Here is a 19,284-nt window from a genome sequence, read left to right on the forward strand (position 1 = left end):
AAATTGTTAAGCTCTTTCTAGTTCCTGAGAACTCACTCTATTCCAGAATGCCCACCAACAGTTAAATTCCTACTCTGGTATTTTCTGTTTTCTTCAAGGCAGTTCCATTCCACCTCACTTTATTCTGCCTCTCATTTTTTTTTAATTGTTACTAACCTGGTTAAACTTTTCACTCTCAGTTTGAATTACACTAATGGGAAATGAACACCTATCTGCCAAACACATACTTAAATAAAATGAATCATTGTACATCATTAATGCTCTTTGACACTTGCAAATAAACAGCAATATTCGTTCAGTTTTTTAAGGAAGATGGAACAAATAAGAGGCCAGAATGAGCCAATGGAGAATAAAAGTAGAACAGAGCAGACATCAGAAAGTAAATTTTAAAATATTATGTTTTATATGCTTAGAATGCATTGCTTCTAAAAAGCAGAACACAATTTCTAGGCCTGAGGGAAAATTGTAAAATAAAAAGAGCTTGGAGTTTAAAAGCTATAGTGGCCTACAAGGTTTTGGAGGAAGAATTGGAAGCTAAGGTAGCAGTCTCTAATTTAACAAAACAAAAGGGGGCTACCAGAAGAAAAATTTTAAAAGTTCAGAAGTCAGGCCTTTACCTCTGAAACTAAAAGATATTAATCAAATGAACATTCAATAATATTCCAAGAACTAAATGACAAATGTTATCATAAGATGATATTTAATACATTAAACAGAGGCCTTCTATAAGAAAGATCAGCATTTTGTAATTTTTGTGACAACAGATATAGATGAAAAAGAAGTCTTCAGGAAAAAATAATTCAAAAACACTGGAAATTGGAAGCTGATGGGGTAACATCTACAAAACCCTGAAGGAAGGGTTTCCCACTCAGGTTTCCAGCAGCAGCCAAATCCGCACGTACATAAGAAAGCAGAAGAAGATATGGTGAACCTCAGGAGAGTCAAGTGCTGAACAACAGCCAACCTCTCTCTTCTTCAGCAACTAATAAGGAATGTGCCCAGCTAACTAATACAACAAGCCAAGAGAAAAAATAGACGCACAGTCCACAGCACATGAACTCCAAGAAAGCAAAGTGGGGAAAAAGAGGGCTGGAGAGACAGCTCAGTGGATAAAAGCAATTGTTCTTTCAAAGGGCCTGAGTTTGCTTCCCAGTACCCTTATAGTAGCTCAAAGCTATATTCGGTGGCATCTGATGCCTTTTGATGCACACACAAATGAGCAGACAGAATACTTTTAGATAAATAAAATAAAAAAAAAAAACTAAAAAGAAGTAGATTTTTTAATGGGGTTAAATTTTACAATAATATAGTCAAGAACACCGTAAAAAAAATACAGATTCAGGGTGATAACTGTAAAGTAAGATAAAAAGCAAATGGATTGAAGCAGGTGATTAGGAATTTCTCAGAAGAATGTCACAAAGGCAAAAGGGGAATGTTGATAGATTATCTACCTTATTTGAGTGTTAAGAATATAATATTGATAAGCATTAATATTGGTGAAACAGCCTGTATATATTCAGTATCTTGTTTATATTAATGTTGTAAAGATTGCATGATGAGTGCTTTTAGTAGTACATATTTGTATAAGACACATACGTGCACACTACAAACATGAGGCAATGTTTTCATTACTCTGGGTTGTCCACTAGAGCTAGATGGTAAGAACCTATTGCTGAAGATGCTTTAAAACAGAGAAGTCAAGCTAGAACTGATCTAGAGGCTTCTTCCTCTCTGCTGGCTAGCTTTCCTGGTTTCAGATGATGTTACTCAGGTTACTGAGGGAGAACCCAGCTGTTCCTCACCTCACATGCCACACAACTGAACTACCAAGTATGATGCTCACACAGGGTGCAGTAATGGCATGGCTGATACAGGACTAACCAACCACTTTCTGTTTGGATTTGGGGCCTGCTCCACAAGAGGAAATGCCTAGCATTATAAACCGAGTCAGAAGCCCATACCTCGGGGTATCACAGACTGAATGGGGGAAAGATGCTAAGGTTGTTCTGTTAGTAGATATATAATGCTCATCTGACTGTCTTCTAAATAAATATGTCTATGTGTTGGGGCTGCTCTCAGACCTGGTTAGAGAAGTCTTGTTTTGCAGTGGGCAGCAGCCACCACAGAGATTCGTAACTGGTCAAACTGCAGAGAATATTTGACTGTGAGTACTCAACTCTAAGTGGGGCATCTGGATCACCTTCTCTAAGTCTCAGGGAACATTGCAGGAGAGGGGACAGAAAGAATGTAAAAGCTGGAGGGTGGGAGGAGTACTGGTAAGGAATACATGCCCGTAGGATGGGCATGACCCTCATGAAAACACAGAATCTGTGGTTACCTGCACGAGACCCGGGCAAGATGGAGCCTGCCACCGTCCCTTCACAACTGGGGTTGGACCTCATGAGGCCCTACGTTTTCCTGGGAGCTGTTGCAAGTTCATGGTTTCTAGAGGAGGAGATATTTTCTTCGGAGGTGCTCATGCCAGGAGTCCTAATTAAACTCAGTAAATCATCAGAAGTGGGGGCAATGAGCGGGATGTAAAGTGAATAAAACCAAAAACCATAACAAAACCCTCAGTAAGTCTGCAAAACAAAACAAAAGTGATGTCGAAGTAGAAAGGGGACTCGACGGGAAGAAGAGGATCAGGGTGAATGGGAGGACAGGATAAGCGATGGTCCTGGGGATGAATAGAGAAATGCATTGTGGACATACATGAGATTGCCAAGGAAATAAACCAATGAATAAAAGAGTGCCAGGAGAGAGAGAAAGAAAGAGAGAAAGACGAATTACTAATCCCAGAAAAGAGGAAAATTTATATACAAGAGGAAACCTGATCATAAAATGCTACCTGGTTCAGCAGGAAACATTTTCATCACTGTGTTAATGCCAACAGTCTAGTGGGTAAAACCAGAGGAGAGGTACAGATGTGTTTCTCTGTGTTGGAAATGGTCAGATTCTGTTTGTTTGTTTAAGATTTATTTATTTATTTATTTAATGTGTATGAGTACACTGTAACTGTATGTAGCTGATGGCCGTGAACCATCATGTGTGTGGCTGCTGTTGAACTCAGGACCTCTGCTGCCCCGACCACTCTGGCCCTGCTCGCGTAATTTACTGCAGCTGTCTTCAGACACACCAATCTCATTACGGGTGGTTGTGAGCCACCATGTGGTTGCTGGGATCCTGGGATCCGAACTTAGGACCTTCGGAAGAGCAGTCACTTCTCTTACCCGCTGAGCCATCTCGCCAGCCCAGTCAGATTCTTATATATTGTAATACACAAGTACAAGACGTCAAAATCGGTATTTCAGGTAATTTTTAGAAATGTGGATGCATGATTCAGATACATAGACATGAAGAGAAATTTAAATCAGTTACTTCCAAGTGGGTGGGACTTCTTGGGAAAGGAACAATGGGCTGCCATCTTGAAACAAAAAGCTTATTAAGGTTCTAATATTTTAAGGCACAATAATGTTTTCGGTTTAAGTGTTTTGGAGTGATTCTTCCTTGCTTCCCGCACACTCTTCCTAGCCCTTTTTCGCTGCCCGCTTAGCCACCCATGCTCTCCTTTTTCACTGCCCGCTTAGCCACCCATGCTCTCCTTTTTCGCTGCCCGCTTAGCCACCCATGCTCTCCTTTTTCACTGCCCGCTTAGCCACCCATGCTCTCCGGTTTTTCTTTACAGGCTCTCTAGTCAAGCAACAAAGTACAGTGCGCAGGACTTTCTAACCGGCAGTGCGAAGACCATCTCCACTGCATTTCCTTAGCCTAGCTGTATATATTTGCACTTCAAACCACCTTGAACCATGCCTAGAAAAAAAGGGGTGGGGGAAGCATTGTGGAGATTGAGCCCACCGTTTCTGCCTCTGAGATTCCGAACTGTTCAGGTAGCCTTACCTTTATACTTTGTCTTCATGAGACTTTTTAAAAATCTTCCAGGCGTGTGGAAGTCCTCTTGCGCCCATCAGGAACTGAACTTGACATCTGTTTTCCAGCAATACTGAAGAGGGCATTAGTTACTGGTAGCACGGATGCCCAAATACTTTTCAGTTAGGAAACATTAAACATTTTGAAACAGATTTCTCAGAGAACAGCACAGCAGCCTCGCTGGCAGCTCTCATGGTATTCCTCAATGGGTATTTTTATCCCTCCCTCTGAAAACAACAGCCTAAAGAGAGGAGGAGAACACATGGCCTTCTCTTGGGGCCAAAACTCTGCTTCAGTACTGCCAAGTGATCCAGCAACAGCTGCGCCCGTTGGGGGACAACACCAACTTGTGCCATCTGCGCAGTCCCTCCAAAGGTGAGGGACCATGTGCAATGAACTTCCCATGTGTCAACATGGACAGTTCTACAGGAAGTGACTTGGGTGATCCACCTTCCTTCTTTTTCTCTGCCCATAAAGGTGGGCACATTTGGGAGGGTCCCAAATCCTGGGTCGAAACTCAGTTCTGAAATTATTTAAGCAAAGGCACGTGACAGAATCATCTTCCAAGCAGGTTTGATTCCTGGATATACACAATTCCATTGGGGGCCCACGGGCAGCTAGTGTCTCCCTGGATATACACAATTCCATTGGGGGCCCACGGGCAGCTAGTGTCTCCCTTGCCCAAGTGAGACTTGGGTTGATGGAAATTGTTCCAGGGAGAAGTCCCATCAGTTGGCTCATGAGTCTGTGCATGTTGCTGTGTATATAACCTACATATATGACCAGCAGATGCTGAAAGACCTGCTTGGAAGGCGCTTGTTTTTGTGCAACTCGAATTACTCACATTATCTTTTTCATTCTATTTTTCTATTTTTGTGACAGAATCAGGGTCTTATGTATCCCAGTCTGGCCTTGACTTCCCTGAGAACCAACGGTGTATCTGAGCTTCTGATTCTCCTGCTTGCACATACCCACCCCAAGCACTGGCATTACAAACATGTACCACCAGGCCTAGATTTCAGATTTGTAAAATATAACTTTTAAGATTCATAAAGGGGGCTGGAAAGATGGCTCAGCAGTTAAGAGCACTGACTGCTCTTTTAGAGGCCCCGATTTCAATTCCCAGCAACCACATGGTGGTTCATGACCACCTATAATGGGATCCAACGCCCTCTTCTGGTGTGTTGGAAGATAGGAACAGTGTACGCACATATATAAAGTAAATTAAAAATCTTAAAAAATAAAAACAATTATTTTTAACGTTTCATAAAGGTTTTATCTCTGGATAGAGAAAAAGGCTACAGACTGCAACTCCATTGAAGTGTCATGAAAAGACTATAGACATCTTCATACTTCACTACCTAGTTGCCTTTCTGCTCAGGCCCCCTCATTTCTTCTCACCCAGGGTAAAACCATCCCCCACACCCTCTTTGTCCACCACCAATCCAGTCTCTTTGCCTTTGTTTTTATTCTCCATGCCAAATCAACCATCATGTAGCCGAGGGACCTTGCATTAGATGACCAATGAACAAGGGAAGTACTGGAAAGGAAGGAGGCAGGAGGTGTGTGCTGACCTCCTGAAAGCTCTGCAGCACCCTGCTCACTTATGACATGTGAAGCTTCATACACATCAGGCCAGGGCTCCACAACTGAGCTAGGCCCCGGCCTGTACCCCTTGACTTTTACAAATACATCTACAAGTTTCTAGGCCCAGAGTGGTGTCCTTCAAACCCGTACATCTAGAGACAGTGAATAGCCAGGATGCAATCCTCAGATTTGTTTTATGGCTGTAATTCTTTAAACCCATTTTCTCAACCATAAAAGAGGGTTAATTATGCATGAAGCATTTGTAGGAATCAAATAATTTCACATATAATAAATACACACATATACACCATACCACATACACACATATACATCACAACCACACACAGGCACTCATACATAGTCACACATACACCATATACATACATACAACACACACATGCAACACATACACACATACCACACACACTCACACAAACATCACAAACACCACACCCACACCATACACACACTGCACATACACACCATACACATATACCATACAAACAACACATGCATATCACACATACAGACTACATACACATACCACACACACACCCCATATACACATACCACACAAAACCACATGCACATACCACACACAAACCACACATACATACAACACATACCACACACACACACATGTACACATACACACCACGCACACATACTACACACATCCCACAAACACCACACACACACATACCATACACACATACCATACACACATCACACAAACACCACACATATCCACCACTCTCAAACGCATACACCACATACATAATACCACACACACCAAACGCACAACCACATACACATACACAACGCCCCCACACATACCTCTGTTACACAACAAGCATTCAATAAGTACCTCCTTTTCCTTCAAGCCAAAGAGGTACTAATGTAACCAGTGTAAGAAGCCACAGACATCAGAATCCTTAATCCCCACTAACAGCTAACACTTCTCACTAGATGCCTGTGCCTCCCACTGTCTATCATCCCAGCTTCAGAAGGGTCTGGTCTGGTTTATTCCAGAACCTAACCCTGGGCTACAGATTGAAACAGCAGCCAGTGTGAAATGAGATAACAAAACTCTGAATGGCAGCCACCTCAGTCACAGAGGGCCACTGTGTGACCCCTGTGGGTCTGGAGCCAGCCTCTGATTTACTATAGCAATGCCCAAGGAATATGTTCTCACAAGCTATAGAAATGATTCCAGAAAATATAGTCTTTGAAGTATGCTTTACAAATACAGATTTTATTATTTTTTGGAGTGTGGGGAAGATGACAGATCAAATGATAGCAGCTGGTACAAAGTACAGAGAGCTGGTTACCAATGGCTCCAAGATGAGGCCCCACGGGGACACATGGCAGCCAGCTAGCAAGCAGGGGAAGCAAAGGCTAAAATATGGGCAAAAGCCTTTACTGTGTTTAGAACACCCAAGGCGAGCAGACTTAGGACTGGCTACTTTGAGTAGTTTCCAAAAGGTCTGGGGTATAGGGCCGTCTCTAGATGCTAGTACCTGGTCCTGTGTAGGGGCCAGAGCGACAAGTGTCCAGAGCATCAGAAACCTGTGGGAGTCCACAAAGGAGGCAGTTGGGGTGTAGGCTGTAACTTGGCTAGTTTGTATATGAAAGGTTTGCACACAGGATAGCAATTGGGAAGGGATGACTGAAGCCACAGATGCAGCAAGATCGTCGGCATCAACACATCAGATATACAGCAAATGGAGAGGCCTGTTTAGGACATAATGTCCAATTGTATTATCTTTAGAGCTATGTAATGTTCATTATAGAGGACAGACAGACAGACAGACAGACAGACAGACCGACAGACAGATTTTCATTGTCCATTCGTTTGTTGATCGACATCTAGGTTGGTGCCAGTTCCTTACTATAGTAAATACCGTGTCAGGTAAACATGAATGCGCCCATATCTCTACGGCAAGACAAAGCAGTAACAGGCGATGAAGGGAAGATGCCACGCAGGCAAAAAGATGCATGAGTCCTAAGAGTATATAGAGTTAATTGTTTCTCCAGTTTCAACTCTGTCACGGCCTTCTGTTTGTGTGGTGGATAAGCATATAAAAGTACAATTGAGTCAGAGCGGGTATAAAGAGAAGCTTCAGAGGGTCAGGATTCGGCCTGTGTTGTTCACTGAGTTGTATATAGAATGTAGGACCAGGCAAGTGTTTCAGTGACTGTGCTATTTTTTTGTAAATTCAATATAATAAAGTGATTTTAAAGACTGATTCTCATATTAAGACATACTCTACTGTCTAAAAAAAAAAGGCAAGGAAATAAAAAAAATGGCCTGCAGATGAGGGAGCTTTGTAAGAGGACAGTGTGAGGGAAAGGCCTCTCTGCAGGAACAGAAGGAGGTCCAGCAGCTCAGAGAGAAAAGATAAGTTGACTGCATGCCCAAGCAGGAAGCAGGCATGATACTAAGAGATGGAAAATAAACTTTCTTTCTTCTCCAAGTAAGCATAGTCCATGGCTTTAGGGTCTGTGGTAATCAATTTTCATTGTCAAGCATGAGGGAGAGCTGGAATCTCGTTGGAAACACACCTAGGTGTGTCTGTGGGTGTTTTCAAAAAGGTTTAACTGAGTCGGGGGGCCCACCTTAAATGTGAGCATCACAGTTTCGAGGGCTTGGATTCCTTCGTGGGATGAATAGAAGAAATGAGATTCTGAGGTGGGCCCCAGTGTTCATCCCTTATGACAGATGTTCTGTGAGCACCTGCCTTGCCTCACTTCTCCACCGCAGTTGGATGTACCCTCAAACCAGGAGCTCAAATAAACCCTTCTTTCCCTAAACTGTCTCTGCCGGGCACTCCTGAGATTCAGCGAAAGCTCTGCTCTCTCTGAGCGGAGATAAAATGACTGCATCTAGAGAGCGCAGGGCAAGGAAGCTCATTCTGCTTGACTGCACTGACCTTTATCCGCCATTTCCTTGGCCTTTCTGGAGCACAAGTCATGAGGCCTCCTCCCCAGCTGCTCCCATGAGCAAGCCCCATTCCTTTTTGGCTCACATCCAAAGCGTCAGTCTCAAGCCTCCAGACTAGAGGAAAGCTAAATCAAACCCATAGATTCTGGGAATGGAGTTAGGGAATAGCTGTAGGAGACAATGAACTAGCAGCCAGACCACACGGATCTCAGGAGAAAACTGACTCTCTGCCACAGGGTGAGAAAACAATTGCATTTTTCAATATTATATTCCTCCAGTGCAGACTCAGATTTACCACCACAGAATGTAAAAATCATTGGCCAGAGCCTACTTTTGCAGTTTGGCTGGGTAATTAGGAAAAAAATGTCTACACACACACACACACACACACACACACACACACACACACACACTCACATTACACGCACGCACGGACCACATATCACGCACACACCCCACACACCATACACACACATAACACCCCACACACACCCATAACACACCCACCAAACATCACACACCACACACACATGCCACACATCACATATACAAACACACACATACATGTACAAACACATACAAAGGCAAATGCCTTTGAAACCAGGTTATCAGGATTTAAAGACTAGGCAACATTTGACTAAGAAAAATATTTATTTGCAAGAAATGGAAATACAAATGCATTACAATTTCATTTTTCCCCAAACTAAGTACAAGTATACTACAAAGCTTTATTTTACTTTATTTTTTATTTTATTTTTTTGGTATTTAATTAGCTATGATGAAGAATAAGAAGCCATAGACAGTGCAACAGATTAGGTCACAGACTTGCAATGCACTTGGATTTAAGCAATGCTGACTTATCTAGAATCTTTCAAAAGAGAGCAAAATCAGTTGCCAGCCTAGGCAAGGGAAGTTCGCTGATGCCCATGGCACCTCCTGGGCTCTGCTCTGTACTGTGTGGGGAGGGTCACCCACAGGGTGCACGAGTGCTGGTGTTCCCACAGACTCATCATGGTCTCCATCTGTACAGCCACTAGTGCACAAAAGTCCCATTCCCAACCTGCTGTTGAGCAAAAGACAGAAACAAAAATACAGCCTGAATGTGGGTTCCCTTCACCCAGAGGCAAAGCCTGTGAGGCTCAGAAGATAGGATGAGACAGGCATGCTGGGCGCATTTCAGAGAGAGGCAAAGAGTCTGACTGCACAGTCAGGCCACTGCAGTGGGTAGATCTGTTTCTGCCCTGAGAGGCAGAGACAATCGGTGTGTCCTCAGAAAGGACTCCAGAAACTACTGTACCTCCCCATGGCATTTTTTTACTTCGCCTGGCAATGAGTCACCCTTGCTTTGCATTTCAATCAGGTTCAAAGGCTCAAGGCTTACTTACACAATACTCAACATCTTAGAAAAATACTCAGGAAAGATTTCCTTCCTTTTAGAAACCAAGAGAAAGTGAGGCAGTCCTGAATTTCATGCTGTAACAAACAGCAGTCACTGTTTTTCTCCTAGTGCAAAAAGCTGACCTCTTGGCCCAGAGGCACGGAATATTAATTTTCAAATGGGCTAGTGCTTTTGCATCCAGAAAATGCCCTGTGGTAAGGATTTAAAATACCTTTAATCCTGCTTGGCCACATTTTTATGTGATTGCACCTCTATCTACAAAATGGGATTTTCCTAATGGATAGAACCCCATTTCTTTTCCCCTGATGGGCCAATCTAATAGTGGCTCACTTTGAGGGGACCATCTCTGTGTCTATGGAGAAAGTACCTACCCCCAGCTTCAACCTAATACTAGATAGTAATATATGACACCTTCCGGGGACAGGGGACTCCTGCCATCCTGGATTGAGATACAAGGCACATCGGAGGCATGAGTAAGTACTAGAGAGAGAGAGAGAGAGAGAGAGAGAGAGAGAGAGAGAGAGAGGTGGGAGGGGGAGGGGAGAGACCTAGCATTACTACCTGGGTTCTCTGAATGGCTACTAAAACTGGTTTTCCAAGTCCTTCTTATTCTCCAAGATTTCCTAGCTCTCAGGAAACATGTTCTTCCTTAGTAAAAATGTCTGACGAGTGAATGAAAGAGTGAATGAATGAATGAATGAATGAATGAACCAGAATCTGTGTCTGGCTCCTTTCAGCCACCACCTTACTGCACTCTCTACTCTCTCCTGTGACTGCCTTTGTGGGTGGAAGCAGAACACATCCCATCGGCTCTGCTTGATGCTTTTGCATCAAGTGTTCTAATGAAGTGGTTCTTGCTAAGCCCCCCACCGTTAATGGCTCCACAGGTCCTGCCAGGCTGCGAGTGGGAGTGCCAAGCTCTCTTCCAGGTTTCTCAAGCACTTGGCTCAGCGGAAACAAATTAGCAACTAAAAGCTTTTTCTCCCATTTCCGCGCCTCCATGTTGGCAAGGACCAGGCAGATGTCCACTCCTCAGGTGGGGACAAGATGTCTCCATCTCCCCATGAGGGGCTCGAGTACACACCTCACAAGGCTCAGAGGCACTTCTCATTCTGTTCTGCTTTTTCTGGGTCTGAGCACGCGGGACAGGAGGGGACACAAAGTGCTGCAAAGGAATTTTAAGAAGACCTGTGGTTAAAAATGGTGGACAACAATTCTGTACCAGCACGAAGAGGAAGCGGTCCGGTATCCTTGTTTTATGTGGACAACAAGTGTAGGGACTTTGGGAGCATCTAAGAGGGACTGGTGCTTAAGAGGGGGTATCTATTAGCCTGGTGTGTATAGTTTGTACATAATGCATCCTCAAATCTATCTTTCCAAGGCACAGAACCAATTCTATGAACCGAATGGTTATCTAATTTTGCCTGCACTGATGTTAGATCCCACCCCCACCTTCTGCCAGGAAAGAGCAACTGAGTTCAGCTGTCAGATTTTTATAGAACACTCTCTTTGCATGAGCTACACTGCAGAGTCCTGACACTTCAGAGGCTCCTCCTCAATGCTGGTGTGACTCCTCCACTTACAGGACCCACTTCCCAGTGTGAAGTTAAAGCTGTGAGAAGATCCAAGGTGGGGGGCCGACTGGTCTCATCAGGGAGAGAAGGCCTTGTTCTCTAAATCTTTGTGAGACACCTCCATCAATCACTAAAGTGATTTTAAAGAGGGGGGTGGGGTGGGGCGGACCTGTTTATAAGGTAGAAGATATAGCCAGAGGAATTTGTTCTGGCTTCTAAGTCTATCAGGCTTTTTCAAAATTTTTCAAAATTTCAGTTCAAGGTGTTGGGTCAACCACTATTTAAAACCTTCAGACAGAACCATAAGGAATTGACTGGCCTGCAGGACAGCTCAGTCAGTGAGAAAAAAACCAATATACTAGCCTTAAACTCTGAACAAAAAGTGTGCACACATCCATCCACTAATTGCTCGTAATCCATCTTGTCTCATGCACCTCGCTTGACTCCACTGAGCCTCCCAGAGGGATCACTGGCTTAGTCCCCTTCCCTAGTTAGCCAGCAGTAAAGGGCAGAGGTTTTTCTCCTAGAGTGGCAGTGTTGGCCTCTGAGAGCTCCTTTAAAGGGCTGTTTGAGTTCTCTGGCTTATGTCCCACGTCTCTTGTTACAGATTCTATTCTGGAAGGCTAATTTCCCATAGACAAAGGGCCCTGCTGTCTGGAGACAGTGACATCCAAAAGAGTAGGTAGAGAAGAAAATAAAGTCGATGTGACTGGACATTCTCTTCTTCCTCCTCCTGCCTGAATGGGGTCTTCACCTTAGCTCTCTGGGGACACCAAAAGATCAAGGTTCAGCTCAGCCAATGCACACACCAGTCTAAATCCCCACTTCAGCTCTCTAGGACAAACCCTCCCTCTCTCATCATACAAACACTGCCTGGCCCTAGGATGTTTCCTGCTTAGGCTCTTTCAGGAATTTTTTTTTAGTTTATTATGTATAAATATCTGGCATTTTAAAGAGCAGAATGGGCCAGGTCCAGGAAGATCAAGGGAAGAGAGAAGACAAAAAAAGAGAGAGAGAAGCAGGTCGCTAGCCACGCTCTTTGTAGAGCCCAGGCTGTACACCACCCTGTAAGGGAGGGTGACAGTCCCTTAAACAGGAGGGCTGCCAAGGTCATAGTGGCCCTGAGGCAGGTTTCACCCACTACAAGGTGAGCTTGACCATCTGCCAGCTGGGGACCCACCATGGGAGTGAGGGAGGAAGGGAGGGATGGAGGGAGAGAACATTCTCTATGATGCCCTGAGCAGACCAAGTAAGGAGCTGCTCATGTGGCATGATGGCAAACACTAATGACACCAAATCCTATGTGTGACATAGAATGCAGGGCCATAATCCCCCTCATATAGGCTCTAATGGTTTCAAAGATGATGATGATCAAGAAAGAGAGAGAGAGATAGAGAGAGAAAGAGAGAGAGAGAGAGAGAGAGAGAGAGAGAAAGAGAGAGAGAGAGAAAGAGGCCAAAACTACAGGCCTTTTAGCTGCTGCTAAAAATAAAATACAAAGTGTAAGCACATTTCTTACATAAAATCTTTTACAAGCTGGGATTGGGGGTGGGGAAACACTTAAAACGAATCTTCTATCTTATACAATAAAAGAGCAATTTCCATTTCTTATTTGTATGAAAGAGGAAAGGATATTTTAAACTACAGTTTTTAACTTTTTAATCATAAAAAACAAAGAGTTTAGGGTTTAGCTATGTCTCTTTGGGTGAGCTGCAAAGTATCCAAACCTGACTGTAAAAGGTACCAGTGTGGATGTACAAAAATTACCAACGCCAGCCCCAACTGTTTAAGGTAGGTGGATGGAAGGTGAGGGAGGGGGCAAGCCGGTATGAAGGAAAAGCTAGCAAGGTTGTCAGCAACGCTTATTGTCTAGGATAGGGCTTCCCTTCTCTGTGGCAGGAACACAGAGAGAAAGCCATAGAGCCTAGAACCTGAGCAAGAAGACAGTATCCACCCTTCCCATGTATTCATCCAACAGGGGATACATGCTTAAGGGGATTCCTCAACAGCGATTATTTTATAGGTCCCCAATTTTACAAAAGAAAAGGAGGAAACAAGGCATCAGCTACAAAGACTGGGGTCCCAGATCCTGGGGACTCTCCTGTCCCAAAGGCCAACAGAAGACTTTGCTGGTTGCAAGGGGAAATCCTTTTAACGAAGGTCAGCTGGGAGCTTCCGCAAGCTAATAAATACTATTTACAAATGGGGAGGGGAGGCCAGGGAGACAGAGCTACTGTCCTGCGGGGATGCAGGCTGTGTATGGGTGGGTGTGGGGTATCCTACAAGCAACACAGTGAGTGGGATAGCCTGAAGAGGAAAGAGCCTGATGCCTTCAGGAATTGCACTTGCGGCCTGACAATATGGTCGGAGCCCCATCTGCCTGTGCAGGCATCCAATCAGGACTCCGGGGTGCAGGGTGGAGAGGAGACTGGAATGACACTTTGGTCCTCTCAGTGCAGGCAGGGTCACACTGGAGTCCTCGTGAGCAAGGGAGCTCAGGAGTCAGTGCTTTGCCACTCCCTGGCATGTTTGTGGCATATGTGTGGCTAGAGTCTGGGGTCTCAACTGAACGTGAGTCATGTCTTCTTCAGAGGAGTCACTCCTCACGGGGAGGAATCGGGCAGGGTCTTCTTGGCACTATTGGTGGAAACAAGCCTGCTCGTTCCACCCCTACCTCACCCCTAAAATAACTTCCAATGGCAGTAAGAGAAAGGCATGGAGAGGTGCTAGCTCCCTTGTGTGGAGAGCCATGGGGACATACAAGCAGAATCCCCTGGGCTGGCCTCCTGTCTCAAGCCATAACACTAGTCCATATCCTCCTTGAGATCCAGTGGTAAAGGGGAAACTTAAGAGCAGAGCAGACTGAAGATGCTCAGATGAAGTTAGGGGAAGAGGAAGGTGAAGATTTCCTTAGAAGGTGGCGTTCACTCTCCTCTCCAGTTCTACGACCTTGAGTGTTTCATTCCCTTCCAGTTTGCTGCTGACCCTGTGAAGGCATCAAATGGAGAGGAAAAAAAGAGTATTAGCCATCAGCTTTTGCCCAAATTCTCAGATGCCATAGCATGATTCCATTGTAGCCATGTGGGCTAACCCTGGCAGAGCCTTTTAAACGCCTAGTGGTAATTCTCTGCTCCCTGGACCTCCCACTAGTCCTCTGCTCACCCCCACATTTGCACCTTTCTCTCAGCTGCAGAGGAGACCCATGGTAGTCTGACACTGACTCGTTTTAAATTGCTTTCAGTGGCTGTTGCTTGCATATTAATGACCTCAGAGCTTTCCCTTACAGGGAGGAGAAAGAAGGGTAAGGGCTGACATCTGCTCTAGATTTGAGAATCCAGACAATGATTTTTTTAAATGAATCAACTTAAAATAACACAGAATATATGCTATAAAATAAACACAGGAAAACTTGTATGTCAGCTCGTTAAGTCTCCCAGCATTATGATGGGAGCAAGGGAAGCTTTATTATTTAGGAGACACAGCAGTTAAACAGGGTCAGAATGGGCTTCCAAACCCTGAGCTGGGAGAGCAGACTGTGCTGTGAGCCATCTCATCTAGCAGCTCAGTCTCCCAGAGCTTCCGGTCCTGGCTCCAGGTCCTCCCCAGGATGGTAATAAAATGAAGGCTATTCATCTTAGGATACTTACAAGATTCGTGTTAAGACCACATACAGGCATGGTTAGTCTAGTGTGACATATGTGTGTGTCGTAAAAGTACATATGATTATGAACTCTGTTGCATAGAGTTGGGAGAAAAGAGAAATGAAATCTTCACTACTTATCCTGAAGCAGCCTCATTTCTGAGCCACCTAGGAGCACTGATTAGCTAACTCACCAACATCACCATCCATTACCCAAGGGCGCTTCCTGTGCTGATCAGCGTCCCCCAAGTGTCCCCTACAACAACAGTACCCTAAGAACGCATCAGCCATTATGTCTTAGAAAGGATCCCTCCCTTCCCCACCAGCTATCGGAGAAGAAAGGAACAACTTGTGCAGAATTGGAGCTAAATCTGAATGATTTTCAATGTGGAAAAAAAAATTGACAGTGTTTCACCAGCGTTGTCCCTTGATATAAACGTATAAATGTCTATAGGGTGAGCATCCCTACTCCTCAGACTTAAATTCTGAGCTGCTTGAAGAACTAAAACTTTGTTACCTAAAATAGATGAATTACATGTTTAGACTTGGGTCTCATTATGTATGTGCAAATATTCTAACACCTGTAAAATATTCCAAACACCTCTGGTCCCAAGCATTTCACACAAAGGGTATCTCATCTGTAGTTACAGCTAACTCTTGTGCACTAACATAGAAATCATCACTTATATTGATACCCAGCATAGCATTATTTTACTCTCTAGTTAGAGGGAAACTCTAGAATTGGATTGAAGGTGCATTTGCAGAACAAGCTCTCTATGTCACCAAGTATTTTTTGGAGATAGGATCTCATGTAGCCCAGGCTAACGGACCATGAACTCAGTATGAAGCTGAGGCTGGCTTTGAATGCGTGGTTTTCTGCCCCCTCATGCCAAGTGCTAAAATGAAAGAAAGGTATGTGCTACCACATATGGTCAGTTTGTGACTAGGAGAGGAAAACAGAGATAACGACTGAGGGGACTCACATCCCCTCCTGCTCTTTGGGACCATCCCTGCCAGCTCTGGGCTGATCATGTGGAGACTAGATTAGCTCATCCTAGACCTTTTCCTTGCTTAACAGTCATCCACAGACTCTTCCCTGGGCCGGTGCGTAAGGTGAGTCCCAAGAGAGCCTTCTGGGAGAGTGTCTACCCTCCTGCCAGGACGGATCCATACTCCATCATCAACCACTAGGCCTGTACCTACAGGACTCACAGGTGCTGCTGAAGCTCCAACAGTACTGACTTCTCCAAGCTGGTCTCATTGGAGATAATGAAATGGGGAAGATCCACCTCTGGCAAGGCCTCAAGCCCGGATGATGCTCTGAGCAGAGAGGAGCCTCTGTCCCAGCCCCCGAGCTCCCCAGCAGAGGTTGGGCTGGATGACTCTTCCAGAGGAGAATGTTCCTCATAGATTAGCAGGTTCCTGGATCTCACTGAAGAAAGAAGAGAGCAATAGATATTAGCAAAATACCACGAGGCCCACACACGCCCTTTACTCCAAATGCCCAAGGCCAGTGGCAGATGACAAGCAACACTCTCATCTCCCGGGATGTAGTGCCAACTAGGTTTGGCTTTCTGCAGTGGCTTCAGGTTTCAGAGTGTATGCATCAACAATTAGACTAATTCTACAGGCTAGAAAAACATAAAAGCAAATAAACACTAAGCCAACTTCCACCCTCACTGCCTTTAAGTAAAATTCCTCTCGCCCCACCTATAGCTGTCCCTGGGAAAACAACTCAAGGAAAGTTGGGGTCAAATACTCGGAGCTGTTCAAACCCAGCTGAATGAGGAGCCATCCCCAGAAAGCAGGTCTTAGAATCTGCCAAGATAGCACAAAGCCAATCCAACAAGTCAGAGGGATACAACCTCTGTGCATTATGGGAGAGTCCCATGACTCTGTAGCCGCTTTCCTGGATATAGAAACTGTGCTCCCCTTAACTTATAAAATGTAAAGCTATTTCCCTAGGGACAGAAAGTCCCCAAGAATCTACTGAAGTTATCTGATAGGAATGTCATTTTATCACCTGTCTAGCCTGGATAGGCCTAACTGCTGAAATCCACAAACATTTTGAGAATGGCGAAATTGTCCCTTTCTCAAATCCAGTTCCTCCTAACTCAGTGTATGTTGCTACTAACAGAGCTGTGCCACTCAATGTATATCCCCTCCTTGTTCCCCTCTGTTTTCTAAATACTCAAAAGATCATCATTGCTCAAGGTGAGAACAGTATATGCTGTCTAGTGAACATCTGAGCATCCGAAGTCTTGAGCGTAAGACAAGAGACAAGTTCTTTAATTTTGTTGCAAACTCTTACTGCAACATCATATAATTCCACTCAGGGAGTCAGAGACTCTGAGATATCAGAGCAAGCTAAATGCCCTCCCCACTCTCTGGTCTTCCAAGATCCATATCACCCTGCCCCTACCCCAAATCAGAACTCAAAAGGGGTGTCAGAGCTTAGCTGGAGCAGTAGGTACTTCTAACAACTCTCTGTGGCATTCTTGAGAATTCCTGGCGCTACACAGGGAGTCCGTGGCCACTCCCAGAACACCCCACCTGTAAATAGAGGCGCTCCACTTTTGCACATTGGATGAAATCCCTTTCCGAGAGCTTGGAAAGCCAACTGCAGGCAAACAAAACAAGGTGGCCGACTTACCCACGGAGGCTGTGTATGGCTCCGACAGGGGATGTTGGCTGGGCAGAGCCATCTTGGTGGCAGAAGGATAAGGCCCGTAGCCTTGAAAGAAGCTGCCAAATGCAACAGCAAAGCAAAGCACAACGACCTGGAGGCGAGGAGAGAACATGGGGAGCTATAGAGCCCAGGCTGTGGGGAGCAGACCTTTGGGAACAAGCCACCTTGGGAGCATGGGACAAGAAAGAACACCTGCCTGTCAGGGTCAGGTCATATCCTCAGTCATGTCCTTGAAACGACACGTGGAGAGGAAGCCTTGGAACAGGATGTATGGTCTCTCTGGCTTCACTCATTGTTAGCATTTTCAAGGTAGGGGAGTCTGGAAATGGAGGGACTGGCCAGAGGAAGTCCCTTTGGGAAACTCACCATGAGGCAGGTGCCAGTCTGCGTGCCAGCTAACTTGCAGGTTCGGGAGACCTTCCCCATCACCAAAGCCTGAAGCTTCTGAAGTTGCTGAAGGAGAGTCCTGCCAAGGTGACAAACAGAAACTAGGAAGGGGCGGGTGAGATGGAGAGGCATTGAATGACCCTCCTGCAGGTGTCATGGTGGCCTCACACCTGTGACTGAGCAGGGTCTGGAAGCACTGTTTCCTTAAAGGGAAGAGACCTACACCTGGGTGGGTGTCCCTGAGGACTACACCTGCTGGCCAGTCGCATCACTGAAGAACCCCCTGGAGCTTCAGATCCAGCCTTGACAACAGCTCTGCAGCCTGTCCCGCAGCCTGTAACCGTTCTGGGCAAGAGAGGACCCCCCCCCCCAATAAACCCTGACAGGCAGAAACTTGTCTGTCAGCTAATGAGCAAAGAAAAAGGATACTCTGGCTGGATGACTAGCAACCCTGTGCGTTTCTGTGGCCCCTCTCTCCAAGTGCCTATGTTAGACTGGAGCGGCAATATAATGGTAATAGGCAGGGGTTGTGGGGTGAGTAGCCTTGAGAATGGAGTTTTAGTAACACGACAAGTGCCATATGAGGGGTTAAAAGTACAGTTCTTCACTTCTACTACATGGAACACAGCTAGGAGCTACCTTCTTTCTTTGCACCAAAAAGTAGCCTTTACCAGACACCGAATCTGCCAGCACCTTGAACTTGGCTGCGTCAGCCCTCCAAAACAGTAAGAAATGAATTTCTGTTGTTTCCAAGTCACTCCTTTTATGGTATTGTGTTACAGCAGTCTGAACAGACTAGGGCAGTGGTAATTACCAAGGAGGCTCATTTCACCAAGAGAGGAGAGACACTGATCTCTAAAAACAAAAACAAGAGAAGGAGAAAAACAAAGGCAGGCAGAGAACAATTGCAGGAGGGGCCGGAGGTGGCAGCTTGACTGGAAATGGCCAGTCCATCAGTGAGCAACAAGTTTATACAGAGCACTCTGCAGGGGAAGGGAGGGAGAAGCAAAGAGGGAGAGAGGGGATGGGGGATTTTATTCCCCAACTAGGACAACTGTGAATGTTCAGAGATGACTACAGCAGTATATGCTCTGTGTAATATCAAGATGTTGTCTGTGAACATCTCTGCAAATCCTA

General features: G+C 45.1%; 1 protein-coding gene across 2 annotated transcripts in view; it reads right to left on the minus strand.

The window, feature by feature from the left end:
* Window positions 1-9,090: 9,090 nt before the first annotated feature.
* Window positions 9,091-19,284, minus strand: part of Creb3l2 (cAMP responsive element binding protein 3 like 2) — a 120,903-nt gene continuing 110,709 nt past the window's right edge. The window contains exons 9-12 of one of the 2 annotated variants that reach the window (XM_031381548.1): window positions 18,127-18,226; window positions 17,725-17,851; window positions 16,275-16,503; window positions 9,091-14,417 (exon numbers count right to left, since the gene is read on the minus strand). In XM_031381548.1, the coding sequence (XP_031237408.1) occupies window positions 16,280-16,503; window positions 17,725-17,851; window positions 18,127-18,226 (451 nt within the window). In that variant the 3' untranslated portion in view covers window positions 9,091-14,417; window positions 16,275-16,279. The remainder of the gene's footprint in view (window positions 14,418-16,274; window positions 16,504-17,724; window positions 17,852-18,126; window positions 18,227-19,284) is intronic. The other variant, XM_031381547.1, reaches the window with a different exon arrangement.

This window comes from Mastomys coucha, unplaced genomic scaffold, assembly GCF_008632895.1.
Source record: "Mastomys coucha isolate ucsf_1 unplaced genomic scaffold, UCSF_Mcou_1 pScaffold20, whole genome shotgun sequence".
In the NCBI taxonomy this organism is placed as follows: Eukaryota; Metazoa; Chordata; class Mammalia; order Rodentia; family Muridae; genus Mastomys; species Mastomys coucha.